The sequence below is a fragment of the Salvelinus alpinus genome, chromosome 17 (genome assembly GCF_045679555.1).
Source record: "Salvelinus alpinus chromosome 17, SLU_Salpinus.1, whole genome shotgun sequence".
Taxonomy (NCBI): Eukaryota; Metazoa; Chordata; class Actinopteri; order Salmoniformes; family Salmonidae; genus Salvelinus; species Salvelinus alpinus.
In genome coordinates this window covers 17,318,964-17,337,089 of record NC_092102.1, presented here as the reverse complement: position 1 = coordinate 17,337,089, position 18,126 = coordinate 17,318,964, and the positions used below count along the sequence as shown (strand labels likewise).

Genomic DNA, 18,126 nt, shown 5'->3' with positions numbered 1-18,126 from the left:
CGGTGAGTGCTGGCCACCCAGGCTGAAGCTGTATATTTTTTTTAAAGTGGTGTGGAGAGTGTCTCCCACGCAGCTCATTGATAAGTTGAAGGCATGCCGACGGAGGCAGAGTCTGAACACAGAGTACCAGAACAGACCAGACCAGGATAGGAAGGACTGGGAAGGGTTAGAGAGCGGAGAAGCTTTTCAAGTCTGGAACATCTGCTGTGGCTTTACTGAGTTAAAGTTCATATAAGGAAATCAAATTGGGCTCCCGAGTGGCGCAGCGGTCTAAGGCACTGCATCTCAGTGCAAGAGTGCAAGAGGCGTCACTGGCGTCACTAATCCAGGCTGCATCACATCCGGACGTGATTGGGAGTCCCTTAGGGCGGGGCACAATTGGCCCAGCGTCGTCCAGGTTTGGCCGGGGTAGGCCATCATTGTAAATAAGAATTTGTTCTTAACCGTCTTGCCTAGTTAAATAAAAATACAAAATTAAAATCAATCAATTCAAATAAATTCATTAGGCCCTAATCTATGGATTTCACAAAACTGGGCAGCGGTGCAGCCATGGATGGGCCTTGGAGGGCATAGGCCCACCCAGTTGGGAGCATTTTATTGACCCCAGCACAAGGTGCACCTGTGTAATGATCATGCTGTTTAATCAGCTTCTTGATATGCCACACCTGCCAGGTGGATGGATTATCTTGGCTAAGGAGAAATGCTCACTAACGGGGATGTAAACTAATTTGTGCACAACATTTGAGAGAAATAAGCTTTTTTTGCATAAAGAACATTTCTATTTTTTATTTTTTTTCAGCTCATAAAACATGGGACCAACACTTTACATGTTGTGTTTATATTTTTGTTAAATGTATTTGATTAGTTAGACGGGAGTGAGTCTGACACCAGTGTATGAGGGAGTCTGAAGTCTGTACTGTCTGTCTCGTTTGAGGGTGTGTGAGTGCACACAACAGTCTTATTATTTGTACAAGACTGTACACGACTGAGTAAAACCAATCACTTGTGTGTGTGTCACTTTTGCGTGTGTTGTGATAACGTGTCATCCAAGGTCGGTAGACACCAGTCGAGCCTCATTTACGGTCCAAGCCGGGGGAGGGTGTGTGTGTGTGTGTGATTCAGTACGTCTTACGTATTTAAATGACTGATGATGAGAAGGCATATCTGCTAAGGTAACTAACGCTAAAGGGTGAACGCGGCTTCAAGTTGCCAAATCAAAGATGTCTAACACGTTAGTGCCTGGCCCTGAAGTAATGTTTTAGTGTGGGGGTGGAGTGATGTTATTGTTGAATAGTTCACTGAAACACTTTGCAGCACACTATCAACTGACTGCAGTGTTAACAAGGCACACAGTAAATTACTGAAAGGAAGACTTTATTAGAGGACTGTAGCCATATCCAAATGTCATCATGACTGTTTGGTCTGTGTTCGACCTAGCTAAACACAATCATCTGTCTTGACTGAATGTTCGTCATAGCTGTTCAATGGTGTGTTGATTTAGGCTGTGTGTGTGTGTGTGTGTGTGTGTGTGTGTGTGATGGCTGCTGGAGACTGACTGTATGTGGATGACCCAATAGAAGATGGGAAGGGAATTTAATTAGCTTTGGGCACCAACAACGTGTGTGTAGCAGTAACCAAACACAACAAGGGCCCTATTTTCTCTTTCACATTGTCTCTCAATAATCAGTCTCCTTCCACCCATATCCCATCCTGACAACTATGTTCCAGTGAGTACTATTGCACCTTTCACTTACACACTATGACATTGTACAGGCACTCGTTGCAACATTCACTGAAACTATCAACAACCTTATTGCGCGCGCACACACACAGAGGCTGGGATTAGGTGTGCTCTGGCAGGACAGGCTGTTCAGATTAAAGCCAGTCAGTCCGGGGGGGAACCATCCCCGGTGGAGACTGGGAGAGAGACTGTTGTGATTGATGCAGTGCTGTTGGCTGCCTGGCCTTGCATTTTATCATTCTTTTCCTAATAGGGAGGGGGATCAAACCTTATAACGCCGACCATAGTGTGTGTGTGTGTGTGTGTGTGTGTGTGTGTGTGTGTGTGTGTGTGTGTGTGTGTGTGATCCAGACTCTGAGGTAACAGGGCTGAATCACTTCGGGAGAATCCAGTCATCTCTAAAGTGTGACAGCTGTTGTCTGTGAGAGGAACGTTCATTCAATAGTTGTCTACTTCCCATTGATGGTTGGAAATTAGAATGTAGCAACTTTGTGTTCACATGATTGTGTGTGTGATGGCGCCTTGGTCGTGTGTGTGGTAGTGTGTGATGGCGTCTTGGTCGTGTGTGTGGTAGTGTGTGATGGCGCCTTGGTCGTGTGTGTGTGGTAGTGTGTGATGGCGTCTTGGTCGTGTGTGTGGTAGTGTGTGATGGCGCCTTGGTCGTGTGTGTGTGGTAATGTGTGATGGCGTCTTGGTCGTGTGTGTGGTAGTGTGTGATGGAGCCTTGGTCGTGTGTGTGTGGTAGTGTGTGATGGCGCCTTGGTCGTGTGTGTGTGGTAGTGTGTGATGGCGCCTTGGTCGTGTGTGTGTGATGGCGTCTTGGTCGTGTGTGTGGTAGTGTGTGATGGCGCCTTGGTCGTGTGTGTGTGGTAGTGTGTGATGGCGCCTTGGTCGTGTGTGTGTGGTAGTGTGTGATGGCGCCTTGGTCGTGTGTGTGTGTGATGGCGTCTTGGTCGTGTGTGTGGTAGTGTGTGATGGCGCCTTGGTCGTGTGTGTGTGGTAGTGTGTGATGGCGCCTTGGTCGTGTGTGTGTGGTAGTGTGTGATGGCGCCTTGGTCGTGTGTGTGGTATGCGTGGCAACAAGTGTGTGTAATCAGGTACCACATGGCAGTGATGGTGCTAAGCCTGAGCGAGGACTGCAGAGGGGCCTGTGTGTGTGTGCGTGTTCACAGCTGTCAGGTGGGCTTGTGTGTGTCGCTCGGGCCTCAATCACTGTTCCTCCTCCAAACCCACCGCTAATCCCGTTGACTTGATAACACGCGTCTGGACACACACACACACACATGCATACTCCCAGCTCACGATCCCCGGCCAGTTGTCTTTTGACCATCATCCTCCTTCAAAGTCACAATGCACTTTAATTGGCCCGCAAGTACCAGTCACCACCACCAAGTGTGCTGTGCTCTCACCTTCACTCAGGTGACCTATTGTTGGAAATACTATCACAACCAAGTATCAATCTTTAACATGAAATGGTAACTGAGCATTCAACATTTCAGTGACAAAGCCTTTGAGTCTTGTCCTCTGAGTATGTTCAAATGTAGTCTGTTTTTTTCTTCTTTAAAACTAAACTCTGACAGGTTTTGGGACTGAATGTGTGGCTTTTTGTCCAGGAGAGAAGAGGCATAGGAGAGTTTTCCTCATCCGAGAGGTGACACGTTTATTTGTGTTGGGTCGCCCAGGCAGCAGATACATTCAGCAGCTTCATTCCCGACAGGAATGCAGCTGCCTGGTCACCCGGCCCATGCCACTGTGTACTGTACTGTGCCTGAGTTGTTGGTTACCTTGCTGAGCCCGCCGTTGTCTAAATATGGCATCTGATTCGCTCCTGTTTCACCCATCTGAACACACACACACACACACACACACACACACACACACACGTCTGTCTCCACATTTCATTAACACCATGTCACGTCTGTTATGTGGTTGTTGAGAGAGAGATGTTGGGCTACAGGGGCTTACAAATCTTGTCTGTCAGCTATTTGTGTTTTGTGTGTGTGAAATGACTTCTGAGGGGAAAGGTTTATTGTTATTTCCAGGAAAACAAATTGAAAGCAGAACTCTTGAGATTTCCTGACATGCTCATGTTGTTACATAGCACGATGTTTTGTATTTTATTTAACAGCGAGAGAGAACAGAATGAAACATATTAATCCATAGCTGGAATAACTAGTAATACACCATCATACCAATGTTTTGGTATGAGGCTTTTTCTTTTAAATTGCATTTGAATCTCCCATCCAACAACCAGAGACATGCTCCATCTAAAAACTTCAAAGCACACTTAACTTAATTGTGTTTTTGGAGGGGAGCATTTCATATGCCTATTACAGTAAACAAGGGTCTCTCTCTCTGTGTCTTTTTCTCTCTCTGTGTGTCTCTCTCTCTCTGTCTGTGTCTCTCTCTCTGTCTGTGTCTGTCTCCTCTCTCTCTCTCTGTCTGTGTCTCTCTCTCTTTCTCTTTGTCTCTCTCTCTCTCTTTTCTCTCTCTCTCTCTCTCTCTCTCTCTCTCTCTCTCTCCCCCCCCCCTAGAGGGCAAGCGTTAACCCTAGACATGTGTCTGGGTTAGGTTGTAGACTAGAGGTTCCAGGGAATAGAAAGGAGGAGCGTCAGAGGACCCTGCCTGGCTATCTTGGAAATGAGAGAGGGGCCCCTGGTTTAATCTCAACCCTGCCTGCCTGCCGGCGGAGTGTCAGATGGCTCTGCCAGAGCGAGACCAGCCCAGTCCACTGAGCCCAGATTAGGGAGCTTTGGACTTCTTAAATCTGCTTGTGTATTTTTTTTCTCCTCCTTCTTCACGTTTATCTCTATACTGGGACTCCTTCCTTGGCTTGGCCGGTCTTAACCTCACATCTACTCCTCCCCCCCGGCCCCCAACCAGCTCCTCAAAATACTTACTGGTACTTAACCTGGCTAGACATTGAGAAGTATGGATTAATTAGGCAGCTTGTGGCTGTTTCCGGGGGGAGAGAAAGGAAAGGACTCTGTTAGTTAGCGTACCGGAGAGGTGGTGGATTTTGTAGCTGAAGCCCTGGGTGCTTATTGGCCTGGAGATGGAGCCTGACTGTATGGCTGGGGGACAGTGCTGCTCTCATCCACTCAGCTGGAAGGTAGGTGGAGGGTGAGAGCACAACAGGGGCACATGCCTGTACGCCTCAATTCATTAAACCAAAGTATTCTTGACTGTTTTCCAGGGATTTAAAGTACAGCTTAATGGCCCTAGCAGAACATATGGTATTATCAATGTTTGTGGATAGCTGGAGTTGACATGCTGCATCTTTGTGTTGACACGTACTTGATACGTGGAATACAAAGCCTACAGGTGTATCTATTGGCTTGTCAACGTAGTAAGAACATCCAACAGGGCTGTGTGATTATTATTCGTCCTGAGTGATTGGTAGCTTGTGGGAAAACACTTGTTGTTCTGCTTGTGTGTGTGTGTGTGTGTGTGTGTGTGTGCTTGTTTACATGAAGCCCCCCCTATACACGCACGCATGCACACGCATACAAACCTCCAGTCCTGAACCGAGACAATGACAGGAACTACGGTACCAGGACCTAAATTGTATCTCCCCAAACGTCCTCATTCCCGCTATAGGAGTCAGTCTGGGTTTTCTTGGTGCTCTGAGAGGCTGGAGAGGGGGAAACCCCTACCCATGTCCTCCACCCCCTGGGCCAGGGATGCCACCCCCTTCGGCTGCTGTCCTCTGGAGGGGCTAGTTGAGGGGGATGTCTGTCTGGGTCTGGCCACAGGTGGAGAGGGTCTAATCCAGCTCCCTTCTGCTGTCTGTCTGCCTGACTGGATGGCTGGCTGGTTAACTCTAGTCAGAAGACCTCCTGTGCGCTGTGTGATATCAAACTGTGTCTGCTGCTTCCATGCCTCTGTGATGGTGTAAACAATGGCTTGGGTCCTGGAGCATTAGGCTGTCTGTCCTGCCATCAGGCTGATGTGTGACCTGTCTCTCTGTTAGCCTACTTGACCTCCCCAGGCTAATTGCGAGCTTGGGGAGGAAGTGTCTGGCGCGCGAGACTACTGGCCAGGTTGATTGGTACATCTGCTGTACTGACCCTCACCCCTCTCTCTCCCTCTCTCCAGGTGTGCCACCACCCAGAGTGCCTGGACCTGAACAACAAGAGCCCTCTTCACCTTTGTGAGTCATGTGACTCCCGCTGCCACCCGGAAGACACAGAAAACATGCACTTTGACCGACACCCGCGCTTTGACCTGCAACCCCAAGGTACACAACACTACCCACCACAACACTTACACACCCCGACTTCCTCTCCACTACATTTAGTGCCTGATCCTACACTCAGGTCAGGTCATATGCAGTGTTGGGAGTAGTGAACTACATGTAGTTCAATTAGTAATTTAACTATATTTTGTAGTAGCTTGGTGGTAGTTTAATAAATTCTAATCTTGGTAGAGTTTTCAGGAGTTAGCTTCACCGCTACATGGCAGAAAAGTAACTAACTGCTTTTCTTTTCAAGTAGGCAGTTATTTCCTTTCTTTTTCGGCATCAGACCTGCCTACTTCTCACTTGAAACAGTTTTGTGTTTAATAGACTAAATTACACATTCTGTCAGCATCTGAATCCAGAGTGATCTGTTCTTGCGATTTGTAGTCTATGACATTTCAGAATTGGACATGATGATTTTTCACAAAGTAGTTTCTTTTCGAAGTAACTATATTTTTCTTAAGAGTAGCTTAACTTATATAATTTCTTCCAGTATGAAGTAATTGCTAGCTTGGTAAACTATATTTTCAGAGTAGCTTCCCCAACACTGGTCATATGATAGGTCAGGTCAAGGTCCGCAGAGCAGCACTTGTATCGAAACTGTTGAGTCAAAGAAATGTATTTCCCCAAACCATATTACATGCATAAGAATAAATTCTAGACCATCTTCCTGTTCAACCACTGACTTCCCTCCACCCGGGATTTATTTTATTTTTTCAACTGTGTTCATGTAAGATATGAGACTGTCTGACTTCTTCTGTGCTCATTGAACTGATGTGTTAGTCGCGACTGCCTTCCACAGAATTGATAAACGTTTAGAATTTCCTTTTAATATTTAGTCAGGCTAGATTAAACTGGAAGTACCTGTGCTATTAAGGAAAAGTGTTATTAAAGATCTCTAACAGATATTCTGTGTAACCCCCCTGAAAGGTTCCATCCTGGCCCGGAACGTTTCGACGCGCTCCTGCCCCCCCCGCACCAGCCCCCCCTCTGACCTGGAGGAGGAGGACGAAGGGGCCAACGACCGAGGGTATGTCACTTCCGTTATGTCAACTATCCAGACATCATCACTTTGTCTGTCTGTCTGTCAGCATGGCGCTCGTCATTTTGGTTTGAAGGACAAAATGTACGCTAGACGAGTGAGGGGAGTCGTCTTTGACGACACTGCTCTATTAATATACGATAGTTGTGCTTGTGTTTACGTTAGTGTTGACCTGTTATTCCATAGGTGTTTCATTACACTATGGGAGTTAATATGAGAATGATTTATTCAATATTTGTGTCAATTAATGTGCAAATGACTGTTTTTTTCCCCCAGGGAACGTAAACCTGGGGGGTTGAAGTTGGTGAAGAAGAAACCACGGCGACGGCACACTGACGTGAGTATTGATACAGGCAGGCAGGGGTGCGACGTAGAAATACACCCCTTAGGAACCCACATCTCTCTACCTCAGTTCCTAATAGTATTGGGTCAAGTCATCATCTTAATGATCGGCTATGAAAAGCCAACTGACATTTACTCCTGATTATTATTTGACCATGCTGGTCATTTATGAACATTTGAACATCTTGGCCATGTTCTGTTATAATCTCCACCCGGCACAGCCAGAAGAGGACTGGCCACCCCTCATAGCCTGGTTCCTCTCTAGGTTTCTTCCTAGGTTTTGGCCTTTCTAGGGAGTTTTTCCTAGCCGCCGCGCTTCTACACCTGCATTGCTTGCTGTTTGGGGTTTTAGGCTGGGTTTCTGTACAGCACTTCGAGATATTAGCTGATGTACGAAGGGCTATATAAAATAAACTTGATTTGATGATTTGAAGTCTGTTGGTCTGAACAGAGCTGACTTGTTGTATGTGGTGGAAAGTTGTAGATTGTATGATGATCACAGTGCCAACATGATTGCAGGCTTCATGCAGCAAACATGTTTCTTTGAGGCTGCGTTAGTTCTCTGTGGCAGCCAGGGAGTGATATATAATGGTCTCCGACGGGCCGTTCCTGAGTAGTCTTAGCCAGCCAGCCAGCCTGCTTGCTAGTAAAGGGCCTCCCTGTGCATCTACTGAGAAAGAGATCACTACAGGCGTTCAGACTAAGCTCTTCAGTTCGACAGCCGTTAACTTCCACTGTGTCTGTCGCCCCCTGCAGGACCCCAGCAAGGAGTGCTTCAGCCTCAAGTTTGATCTGAACGTGGACATTGACACAGAGATCGTCCCCGCCGTGAAAAAGAAGACCCTAAGGTGAGAAAGAAGGCGGCTGGGGAGTGGTGGGGTCATTATGAATGGTTTGACTAAGCCTGTAGGGCAGGGATCATCAACTAGATTCAGCCGCAGGCTTATTTTTTCTTCTTGAGCGGAAGGTCAACATGGAACATAATTACAAATAATTTGCAAATTGACAGCAAGAAGCCCAAATGGATATAATAGTTGATTTAAAACCTTTGCTTGCTTTTGTATAATATCACATTTATCGCTCTATTATCCGTGAGAGTATTTTTGGAACAGATTTCCAAAATAAAAATCACTTGGAACTGATTTTCTCGTGTTTTTACAGTTTATTTTTATTTTTTATGTCCAACAATTAAACTTGGCGGGCCAAATACAATCACGGGCGGGACGCCAGTTGGGAAACCCTGCTGGTCTGTTAACTCTGTTCTCTTTGTCTCTGTGTTCCTCTATTCCAGGGAGGTGCTGGGTCCTGTGTTTGAGCGTAAAGGTATTGAGTTATCCCGGGTAGATCTGTTCCTGGACCAGTCCAACACTCCCCTGTCCCTGAACTTTGAGGCTTACCGCTTCGGTGGCCACTATCTCAAGGTCAAAGGTAACTGCATCAGAGGACCAGTCAGCATCCATCAGAACACCACATCTTATTTTGCTTCTCTCAAGTTTCACAATTAATAAAATAGAATATATGAACTAAACTCAGCAAAAAAAGAAACGTCCTCTCACTGTCAACTGCATTTATTTTCAGAAAACTTAACATGTGTAAATATTTGTATGAACATAAGATTCAACAACTGAGACATAAACTGAAGAAGTTCCATAGACATGTGACTAACAGAAATGGAATAATGTGTCCCTGAACAAAGGGGGGGCGGGGGTCAAAATCAAAAGTAACAGTCAGTATCTGGTGTGGCCACCAGCTGCATTAAGTACTCCAGTGCATCTCCTCATGGACTGTACCAGATTTGACAGTTCTTGCTGTGAGATGTTACCCCACTCTTCCACCAAGGCACCTGCAAGTTCCCGGACATTTCTGGGGGGAATGGCCCTAGCCCTCACCCTCCGATCCAACAGGTCCCAGGCATCCTCAATGGGATTGAGAACCGGGCTCTTTGCTGGCCATGGCAGAACACTGACTTTCCTGTCTTGCAGGAAATCGCACACAGAACGAGCAGTATGGCTGGTGGCATTGTCATGCTAGAGGGTCATGTCAGGATGAGCCTGCAGGAAGGGTACCACATGAGAGAGGAGGATGTCTTCCCTGTAACGCACAGCGTTGAGATTGCCTGCAATGACAACAAGCTCAGTTCGATGATGCTGTGACACACCGCCCCAGACCATGACGGACTCTCCACCTCCAAATCGATCCCACTCCAGAGTACAGGCCTCGGTGTAACGCTCATTCCTTTGACGATAAAGGCGAATCCGACCATCACCCCTGGTGAGACAAAACAGCGACTCGTCAGTGAAGAGCACTTTTTGCCAGTCCTGTCTGGTCCAGCGACAGTGGGTTTGTGCCGGTGAGGACCTACCTTACAACAGGCCTACAAGCCCTCAGTCCAGCCTCTCTCAGCCTATTGCGGACAGTCTGAGCACTGATGGAGGGATTGTGCGTTCCTGGTGTAAGTCGGGCAGTTGTTGTTGCCATCCTGTACCTGTTCCGCAGGTGTGATGTTCGGATGTACCGATCCTGTGCAGGTGCTGTTACACGTGGTCTGCCACTGCGAGGACAATCAGCTGTCCATCCTGTCTCCTTGTAGCGCTGTCTTAGGCGTCTCACAGTACGGACATTGCAATTTATTTCCCTGGCCACATCTGCAGTCCTCATGCCTCCTTGCAGCATGCCTAAGGCACGGTCACACAGATGAGCAGGGACCCTGGGCATCTTTGTTTTGGTGTTTTTCAGAGTCCGTAGAAAGGCCTCTTTAGTGTACTAAGTTTTCATAACTGTGACCTTAATTGCCTACCGTCTGTAAGCTGTTAGTGTCTTAGCGACCGTTCCACAGGTGCATGTTCATTAATTGTTGGGAAACCGTGTTTAATCCCTTTACAATGAAGAGCTGTGAGGGTTCTGAAAAAGGGACGTTTCTTTTTTTGCTGAGTTTATATTTTCCCACGGAATCTACCTCTGTCTTTTGGATTTTGTTTTGATTCTAAACCAACCAAGGTACAATGTGTTTCAACTTTTGATTACTACCCTGCACTGACAACTAGATTTTTAGGGTTAACAAAACATGAAACAAACACTAATCTAATTAATTGTTCAATATTAGAGAATATTTGGCTTTTCTTTTTACCCGCAAGCATTAAAAATGCCTGGGTGGGACAGATGGCAGGGCCTTAGTTTCCTGTCTCTCCCTTGGATCAGAGGAAACTGGACAGGGCGTCCCCCATCTTGGATCCCTGCACGAGACTTATCTGTAGCAGCAAATCATCAAATATTTTTTATTTCACATGCGCCGAATACAACCGGTGTAGACTTTACTGTTAAAATGCTTACTTAAGAGCCCTTTCCCAACAATACAGAGTTTAAAAAGTAAGAAAATGAACAAAATGAAAATAGTTACACAATAAATAACAATAACGAGGCTATATACAAGGAGTACCAGTACCGAGTCAGTGTGCAGGAGTACGAGGTAGTTGAGGTAATATGTACATGTAGGTAGGGGTAAAAATGACTAGGCAATCAGGATAGATCAGTGGAGGCTGCTGAGGGGAGCACAGTTCTTAATAATGGCTGGAACAGAGCGAATGTAATGGCATCAAATCACGTGTTTTGATGTATTTTTCTTTTATACAATCCAATGTTTGAGGGATTTAAGGCTGCCCACTAGATTAGAGATCCTGTTTTGGAGCCCGCAGAGAGAGAACTTCAACAGGAAACTAGAGCAAAAAAGAAAAGAATGTTGATACGTTTTTTTCGGGATGTACTTTTCTCTTGCAAATAACTAGCTTCAATAAAGAGAATTTTAAAACCATGGAAGCTAACCCTCCATTGTTGGTTCCTCCTCAGCGCGGCCAGGTGATGAGCTGAAGGTGGAGCAGGGGGTGAAAGACCTGCGGTCGCTCAGTCTGCCCAACATGAAGCCCTCCTTGGGGGAGCAGAGTCCCTACATCCTTACCCTCGGTAGCGAGAGGGTGGAGCACGGATCCCTTGGACGCAAGGAGAGCAACGTCGATCTGCTGGTCAGTGCAGCCTCTACAGTATGTTCTCACTCGCACACTACACCAAATCTCCTCTCTCCCTCTCTCACACTCACACTCACATTAAACACACACATACACATTAATGCTGTCACTAAATACATTCATACAGACACTTGTAAGCACACTTAAACTATAAATCCTGTCTGACTTATACACAGCCACTACCCACTCATCTCTAAAACCTGTTGAAACTTTTGTTGTGACTTCCTCCCACTTTCCATATTCTCACCCTTCATCCTGTGATGCCTTTTCTTCATGTAGTGGATCATTCTATGTAGTGATAATAAGCCAGTCATTACCATTACCTCATCCTCCATTACCTCATCCTCCATTTACCTCTATCTTTCCTCCCATCTGAACACTTAAACCCTGCTTATCGATTTCCTCATAACCTCTGTACTGTGCCAGCCTACACTATGTTTCCTACTAGCCTGGGCTGTGCCAGCCTCCACTGCAGCCCTCTGAGCCTGCTGTGAGACTGGTGACCTCACGCAGGAAGAGGCGCTGCCTCTGGCCGCTTCCTCCGACTGACAGGAAGGACCAAGAAGTGTTCCCTTTGGCCTGGAGAAGAGGTGCTGAGAAAGGGTGGCTGGCTGCTCTGTTGGACAAGGGGTGAACTGGCACCCTGGTCCTCTGTGCTAAACACAGGCACGCTTTCCATAGCTGTGTATCGCGTGAACCGACTGACTGATTTGACACCGGACAAAGAGAGAGGCTTAAATGATCAGGCGCAACCTTCCCTCAATATAATGTCTGTGGTTGGTGCTATGCTCTTGCACATTGCTTTGAAGCTTGTGTGGACTAGCCCTCTGTGGTTAGAGTGAAAAACAAGTCCATGGGTGTGAACGGTGAAGCGCCCTTCAGACAAGTCTAGACCCACTCAACACTCACACACACAGGTGAGACAAGGCAGCGTTGCGTGCAATGAAAACATGGACGTGATGTCATTGCGGCCGTGCCCCTGGGCTAGGAAGCGGGTAGAGGTGTGGATAAAGCTGAGGTTGCTGTAATGTAACAGGGCTTTAGTGTCCATCTGTCTGTGGATGGGTAAGTCACCAGCCTCGGACATTAAACATGGGCCTGTCTGATTAGTCAGAAGCTTGGTCATACTGTTCCTCTCCACTCCTGTCTTTGTTTAGTTAGAAGTGTCTCATTCAGTCAACAGTTAATGCTTGACAAGTCCCCTTCAGTAAAATTCATTGGCTCTTCTTGGCTACTAAAAATCCATATGCTAAGAAATGTTGCCTAGTGCGACCGTGTTGTGTACATGTAATGAATTGTTGTATCATCATCTCAAACCGACAGCTCTTGATGCCATTCTCTTGATGCAATTCTCTCCGTGTCCTCAAGAGGGAGATAAAGTGTAGAGAAAGGCTACACACTTTTCATCCTGTAGGATAGGAGCTCAACACTGCCATGCATTTGCTTAATATAGTATTCCAGCAGAGCACAGGGTCTGGTAGAGAAAAATGGAACATGCCGAACCTTATGGGTGTTGACTTCAGCCCTTTTAAATTACACACGGACCATTCCAAGCCTGCCTGGCTGGCTGCTCTACCGTACAGAAGACTTTGCTCCAGGTAGTTAAAATATTTATCTAGCGACAGGATACAGCTTGGCATAACAATGAATTGAGCCAGGCAGGCTTCAAATAGACCAGACAAATTCTGCTTCTCTTAAAGGAGCGTCCGTTGTGCACAAAAGGGATATTACAAGTTTGTAATATTATGTGTGCCATAGAGCTTGGAAAGTTAGCGGTACTTGCAGCCGATGATTTGCCTGTCGACTCAAGCCGAATTCTTCCGCTGCTCTATCGTTCGCTACATACTTCAGTCTGAATCTGCCAGCGTTGAATTCGTTTGTGGTGACAACGGGCCTTGTTCAAAACAAAGTCACCAGCGTTTGAATCGTCTTTAACCAATCAGAGTATCAAAGCCGATGACGAATGTTCAAAACGTTGCTTTGCCCACGTGTGTTCTGGCTCTTGCCCAACCCATCGGTTTCTGTTTTCACATTGACCTTAATCACAAATACACATTATACCTGTTCACCCATTTCCACCTCCCCAATTACCACTGTTGACGTCTCTCACCAGACCAGAGAAGGCAAAGGCCTGGGATGGGCAGGGCTGTGTAGGGCTCATTATCATGTGATGGCACGTAGATACTAGATACTCAACCTCCCACCAAATTCTGTGCAATGCTCACACAGTCCCAATGCAATCCCCATGCCCAGCCAGAGCTTAGCACTAACCCTCTGCCTACCTACCCAGCTAGCTCCGAGGTAGAGGATTCCTGGCTCCAGAGGTACTGAGCAAAGATTACTGGCACCTGGAAAAGCCCATGGCACAAATGGTGGTAGACTGGCAGGACTGTGTCTGCTACCTGCCAAGAGGTTAAGGTATTAGGCACAGGCTAAAGTTAAAGTGTTTATAAAAGTTTGACCAAAGGTGAAATTACTACTAGCATAATTGTGTTCTAAGAGTTGTAGTTTAATTTTGTACAGGCTTTGGAAAATGCTAGTCGCCTGTACCATTTATTGATAATCTAAGCTGTTGGCGACCCCAGTCACCTGCTTAACAATAAGTACTTCAAACAGAATGCGGTGGATGTTTGGTGTCTTTTGATTTACATTCCCTAGCTAGATCACATCTATAGCAGTGATCTTTGGACTTTCTTTAAGGCCTTTATGTAATTTGCACCATTTGGTTGCCATAGATAATAATACAACATTGCCAAGGCCGGTTAACAGTACAGAGGATACGATTCACCTGCTCAGAATGAAACTGTGTTTGACAGATATACAGACTCATTACAAAGCCTTGTCACTGTGAACTCATCTGACCTTGGGTAAGATAGACTAATATCCTCCAAAATATATTATCTTCTACCAGGTGATTCTTTTCAGTATGTCGTATCCCATAATAGTATTGTATTGGATGAATGAAAATGTGAATGAAAAGCCATCTACCAATGACTGTTGTGGAATGTAATGGTGTACAAATTCCTGATTGAGAAAAAGCAGTCAAGTCCAGTACAATAGAGCACAGATGGAAATGTGATTTTAGATGGAAGACTCATGGCAGTCTCTCCACATCCTCCCACATGTCCATCCGTCCTTGTCTACAGTGTTAGGTGAGAGGACTCCCTTATCTAACAGAATTTCAGATGACCCCCCATTCTAATCAGTCAGTCACTCTGTAAATTAGATGTTGACATGGGGTCGTAATGATATAACCAGTAGGAACTCTATATATACACACACACACACACACACACAAACCAAGTCAACCAGGGCTTTTGTTCCACCCAAGGTTCATAGTAGAAGGTGAAATGATGGTCCACCCTAGAGATGTCTGAAGGTGTCTGTGGAACTGGAGTGGCCAGAGGGAGAGGGAAGACTTGTGTAATGGATAGGTAGTTAGACTGGGGGATGGGGATAAATATATGAACTGTTCTGCCTGCGGCTATGGAACCCTGACCTATTCACCGGATGTGCTACCTTGTCCCGGACCTGCTGTTTTCGACTCTCGCTCTCGCTCTCTCTCTCGCCGCACCTGCTGTCTCTAACTCTGAATGGTCAGCTATGAAAAGCCAACTGACATTTACTCCTGAGGTGCTGACTTGTTGCCCCCTCTACAACCACTGTGATTATTCTTATTATTTGACCCTGCTGGCCATCTATGAATGTTTTAACATCTTGGCCATGTACTGTTATAAAACTCAACCCGGCACAGCCAGAAGAGGACTCCTCTCTAGGTTTCTTCCTAGGTCCCTGCCTTTCTAGGGAGTTTTTCCTAGCCACCAAACGCAAGCAATGCACATCTGCATTGCTTGCTGTTTGGGGTTTTAGGCTGGGTTTCTGTATAGCACTTTGTGACATCGGCTGATGTAAAAAGGGCTTTATAAATTAAATATGATTGATTGATATTACAGGAGTTGAATAGCTTGGAGGGTTCAAGGAACCATAACGCAGGCAGCCCTCATCTTTTAGAGGAAGTAACATAGATGTGACTCGCGAGCATTCCACTGTACACCCTCATCAGAGACCCTAAACACATGCGCACACACACACACGCGCACGTAGACAATATTGAAGTTAATAATTATAATTCAGACATGCATGTTTGGTTATATTATACAGTATTAATTTAAATGTATTATTAACTGACTTTAAAAACTGTAGGACTACAGTGTCCTGTGTATTGATGAAAGTCCTTTGATGGTAGCAGGAAGAAGGTTAAGGGGAAAAACAGTTGTCTTTGTTTATTTCTCCTTGACCTCAGTGTCATTTTCCCCACTAAGCACAGTGCTCACATGCATGTCTTTCCCCCTAGACTACAGTAGTGATTGTTCTGCTCAGAATAGGCTAACAAAATGAACAGCTCACTCATTTCAGGCCATCAAACCTCTGTGTGAAATACACAACGAGGACAATCAGCAATTTGCGCAAGAGTCGTTTGAATAACAACGGGGAGGAGTCACACGCGTGATCACGTTTGAGGATCTCCGAGGACACTTCCACTCCTGTTCAGTGAAATGAATAACCATTCATTTACATTTTTGCCATTTAGCAGACGCTTTTATCCGGAGTGACATACAAGAGCAATTAGGGTAAAGCACCAAGGCCACATTGACAGGTTTTTCACCTAGTCGACTCGGTGATTCGAACCAGCCACCGTTCGGTTACTGGTCCAACGCTCTTAACCGCTAGGCTACCGGCCACCCAATTCACACATCTCAGCTTAACTAAGAAGAAAGAAATTGACATATGAGTAACTTTCATGTTTTTGTTCTTATACTTTAATAGACAACTCCACTGTGAAAATGCTGGATTTTGTTTGATATTCCATTGCTCTTGGATATTAGATGCTGTAGTGTAGATGTGGTCCACGTTGGTGATTTAAACAAGTACTGTAAAGCAGTGTCATTAAATAGTCCAATGCTGAACCGTGTCTTCAATTGAAACCCAAGTTGTGTATCTAACTATCCCTAGCTGGCATATGCATTTCTAATAGAAGGTTTGTTTATCCAGCATGAATGGGGATATTTCTGTGTACTAAGTGTGGTGTTATGTGTAAAGTGGGCCTACTGTGTTTGTTGAGTATGCTGGGCCAGGTGGGGACTGATGTCTGCTGTTTACGGCCTATCAGGGCTGGGAGCTCCGTTATGACTGGGAGGGGCTAGGAGCCAGTTGAACTGCTGCAGGAGCAGTAGCTGTGTGTTAATGTGTGCGACTTGGATAGTAGAGTGTGTTGAGGCTTGACGAGAGAAGGGAGAACACACAGCATTTTTATGATCTCGGTGTGATGGTTGACCTGCCAGGAGAGACAGAGATTCCGGGAACTACTGCCCTTGTGACCGACAGAGGAAGTAGCTATAACCCTCCTTCACCTCAGCACTTCACTGTGCTTTGGACTCCCTCTCTCTGTGGATTTTGGTTGGATTCTTCCTCTCTTTTTTGAGCTGTCATGTTTTTGGGATCTCGTAGAGACTTTTTGGGGATTCCAGATCTTCCTAAATTAATGGTGACACTTGGACTTTTGTTGGACTTGTTTTGCATCTACAGTAAGTGAGGATGAGAATGTTGCGTTTTAATCGCCTCTCGTCCTGGTATAGCTGGGACCTGCTGCATGTGGATGGTATTCCTGAGGGTCTGCCTGAATCAGCCCCTCTCCAGAGCCCAATGCCAACACAATGTCAGGTGAGACAGACAGACAGAACCACCTGGTCTCTGTACCTCTGTGCTTGTAGTATTTAAGTTGATTTTAGACAAGATGCCAGTGTAATGTATGCCAGCTTAAATATAATGCTTAGGCAATGATTGCTGTAGTTTTGATTTGACACAACTTTACAGAGCAACTGCATGAGCAGAATTCTCAATCTGTAACCTTAGCCAAGGGGGAGATTTGTATCTGATTTATTGATCTTTTGGCCATGAGCATGATGGGGAAAACCTCAGCAGGGTAGTGTGGGTTTGAGATGAACAGTGGAGACTCCAGTCATGCTGGTGGGCCTGTGTAGGGACACATTTGGAATCCCATTCTGACCATTGGCCTGTATTATCAGTGATATCTGGTTTACCAGGTGATGGACGATTCATCTCTTCCACTTTTTACGTCAATGGTTCTTTGTATCCACCATGGCACTGGCTATGGTCATGTGTGTGCAAATACGTGTTTTGCCTTTTTTCATGTATTTCAGTTTGTGTCCATGTGGCCAGGAAAGTTAATGTCACACTGTTTTCCAATCGTTAATTAGCCTGCCTGATCAAGGGGCCTCTTATCGCTGAATAACAACAGACCTGAAAGGCCAGTAGCGTGAGTGGGGGGGGGGCGACATGACCGTTCTAGCTACTTTCAATACAATCCTCCACCAAGGCCCCTCAGGGGTTTTGGCACCTAAAAGATTTCCCCATCCAAACCATGGTTAAGACCACAAACGGCAGAGATAAGATAAGGAGCCGACTCGACACAAGACTTGATATCATTAACCTGCTTGGAGCTGACCGTGACTGCAGACTGCTGAGGCCCACCAACCCTAGTTCCCAGACCTGTCAGTAGTGTTGTAGGTCAGGGTCCTCTCTGTTATTAATGGAGGGTGACCGAAAGGTCTACACAGAGGCCAGGTGAAACTCATGTAAACACCATCGTTTAGAGAGGGCTGGTTAGATAGACAGGGCCACACAGAGATGTTGGTAAAACAATAAACACCATCGTTTAGAG

The 18,126-nt window shown here is 46.0% G+C and overlaps 1 protein-coding gene across 7 annotated transcripts in view; it reads left to right on the top strand.

Annotated features, from left to right (window-relative positions):
- Positions 1–18,126, top strand: part of LOC139542337 (pleckstrin homology domain-containing family G member 5-like) — a 78,129-nt gene that overhangs the window by 45,623 nt on the left and 14,380 nt on the right. For 5 of the 7 annotated variants that reach the window (XM_071347628.1, XM_071347627.1, XM_071347632.1 and 2 more), the window contains 6 exons: positions 5,840–5,981; positions 6,912–7,011; positions 7,300–7,360; positions 8,122–8,213; positions 8,657–8,793; positions 11,209–11,399. In XM_071347628.1, the coding sequence (XP_071203729.1) occupies positions 5,840–5,981; positions 6,912–7,011; positions 7,300–7,360; positions 8,122–8,213; positions 8,657–8,793; positions 11,209–11,399 (723 nt within the window). The remainder of the gene's footprint in view (positions 1–5,839; positions 5,982–6,911; positions 7,012–7,299; positions 7,361–8,121; positions 8,214–8,656; positions 8,794–11,208; positions 11,400–18,126) is intronic. The other 2 variants (XM_071347630.1, XM_071347633.1) reach the window with 1 other exon arrangement.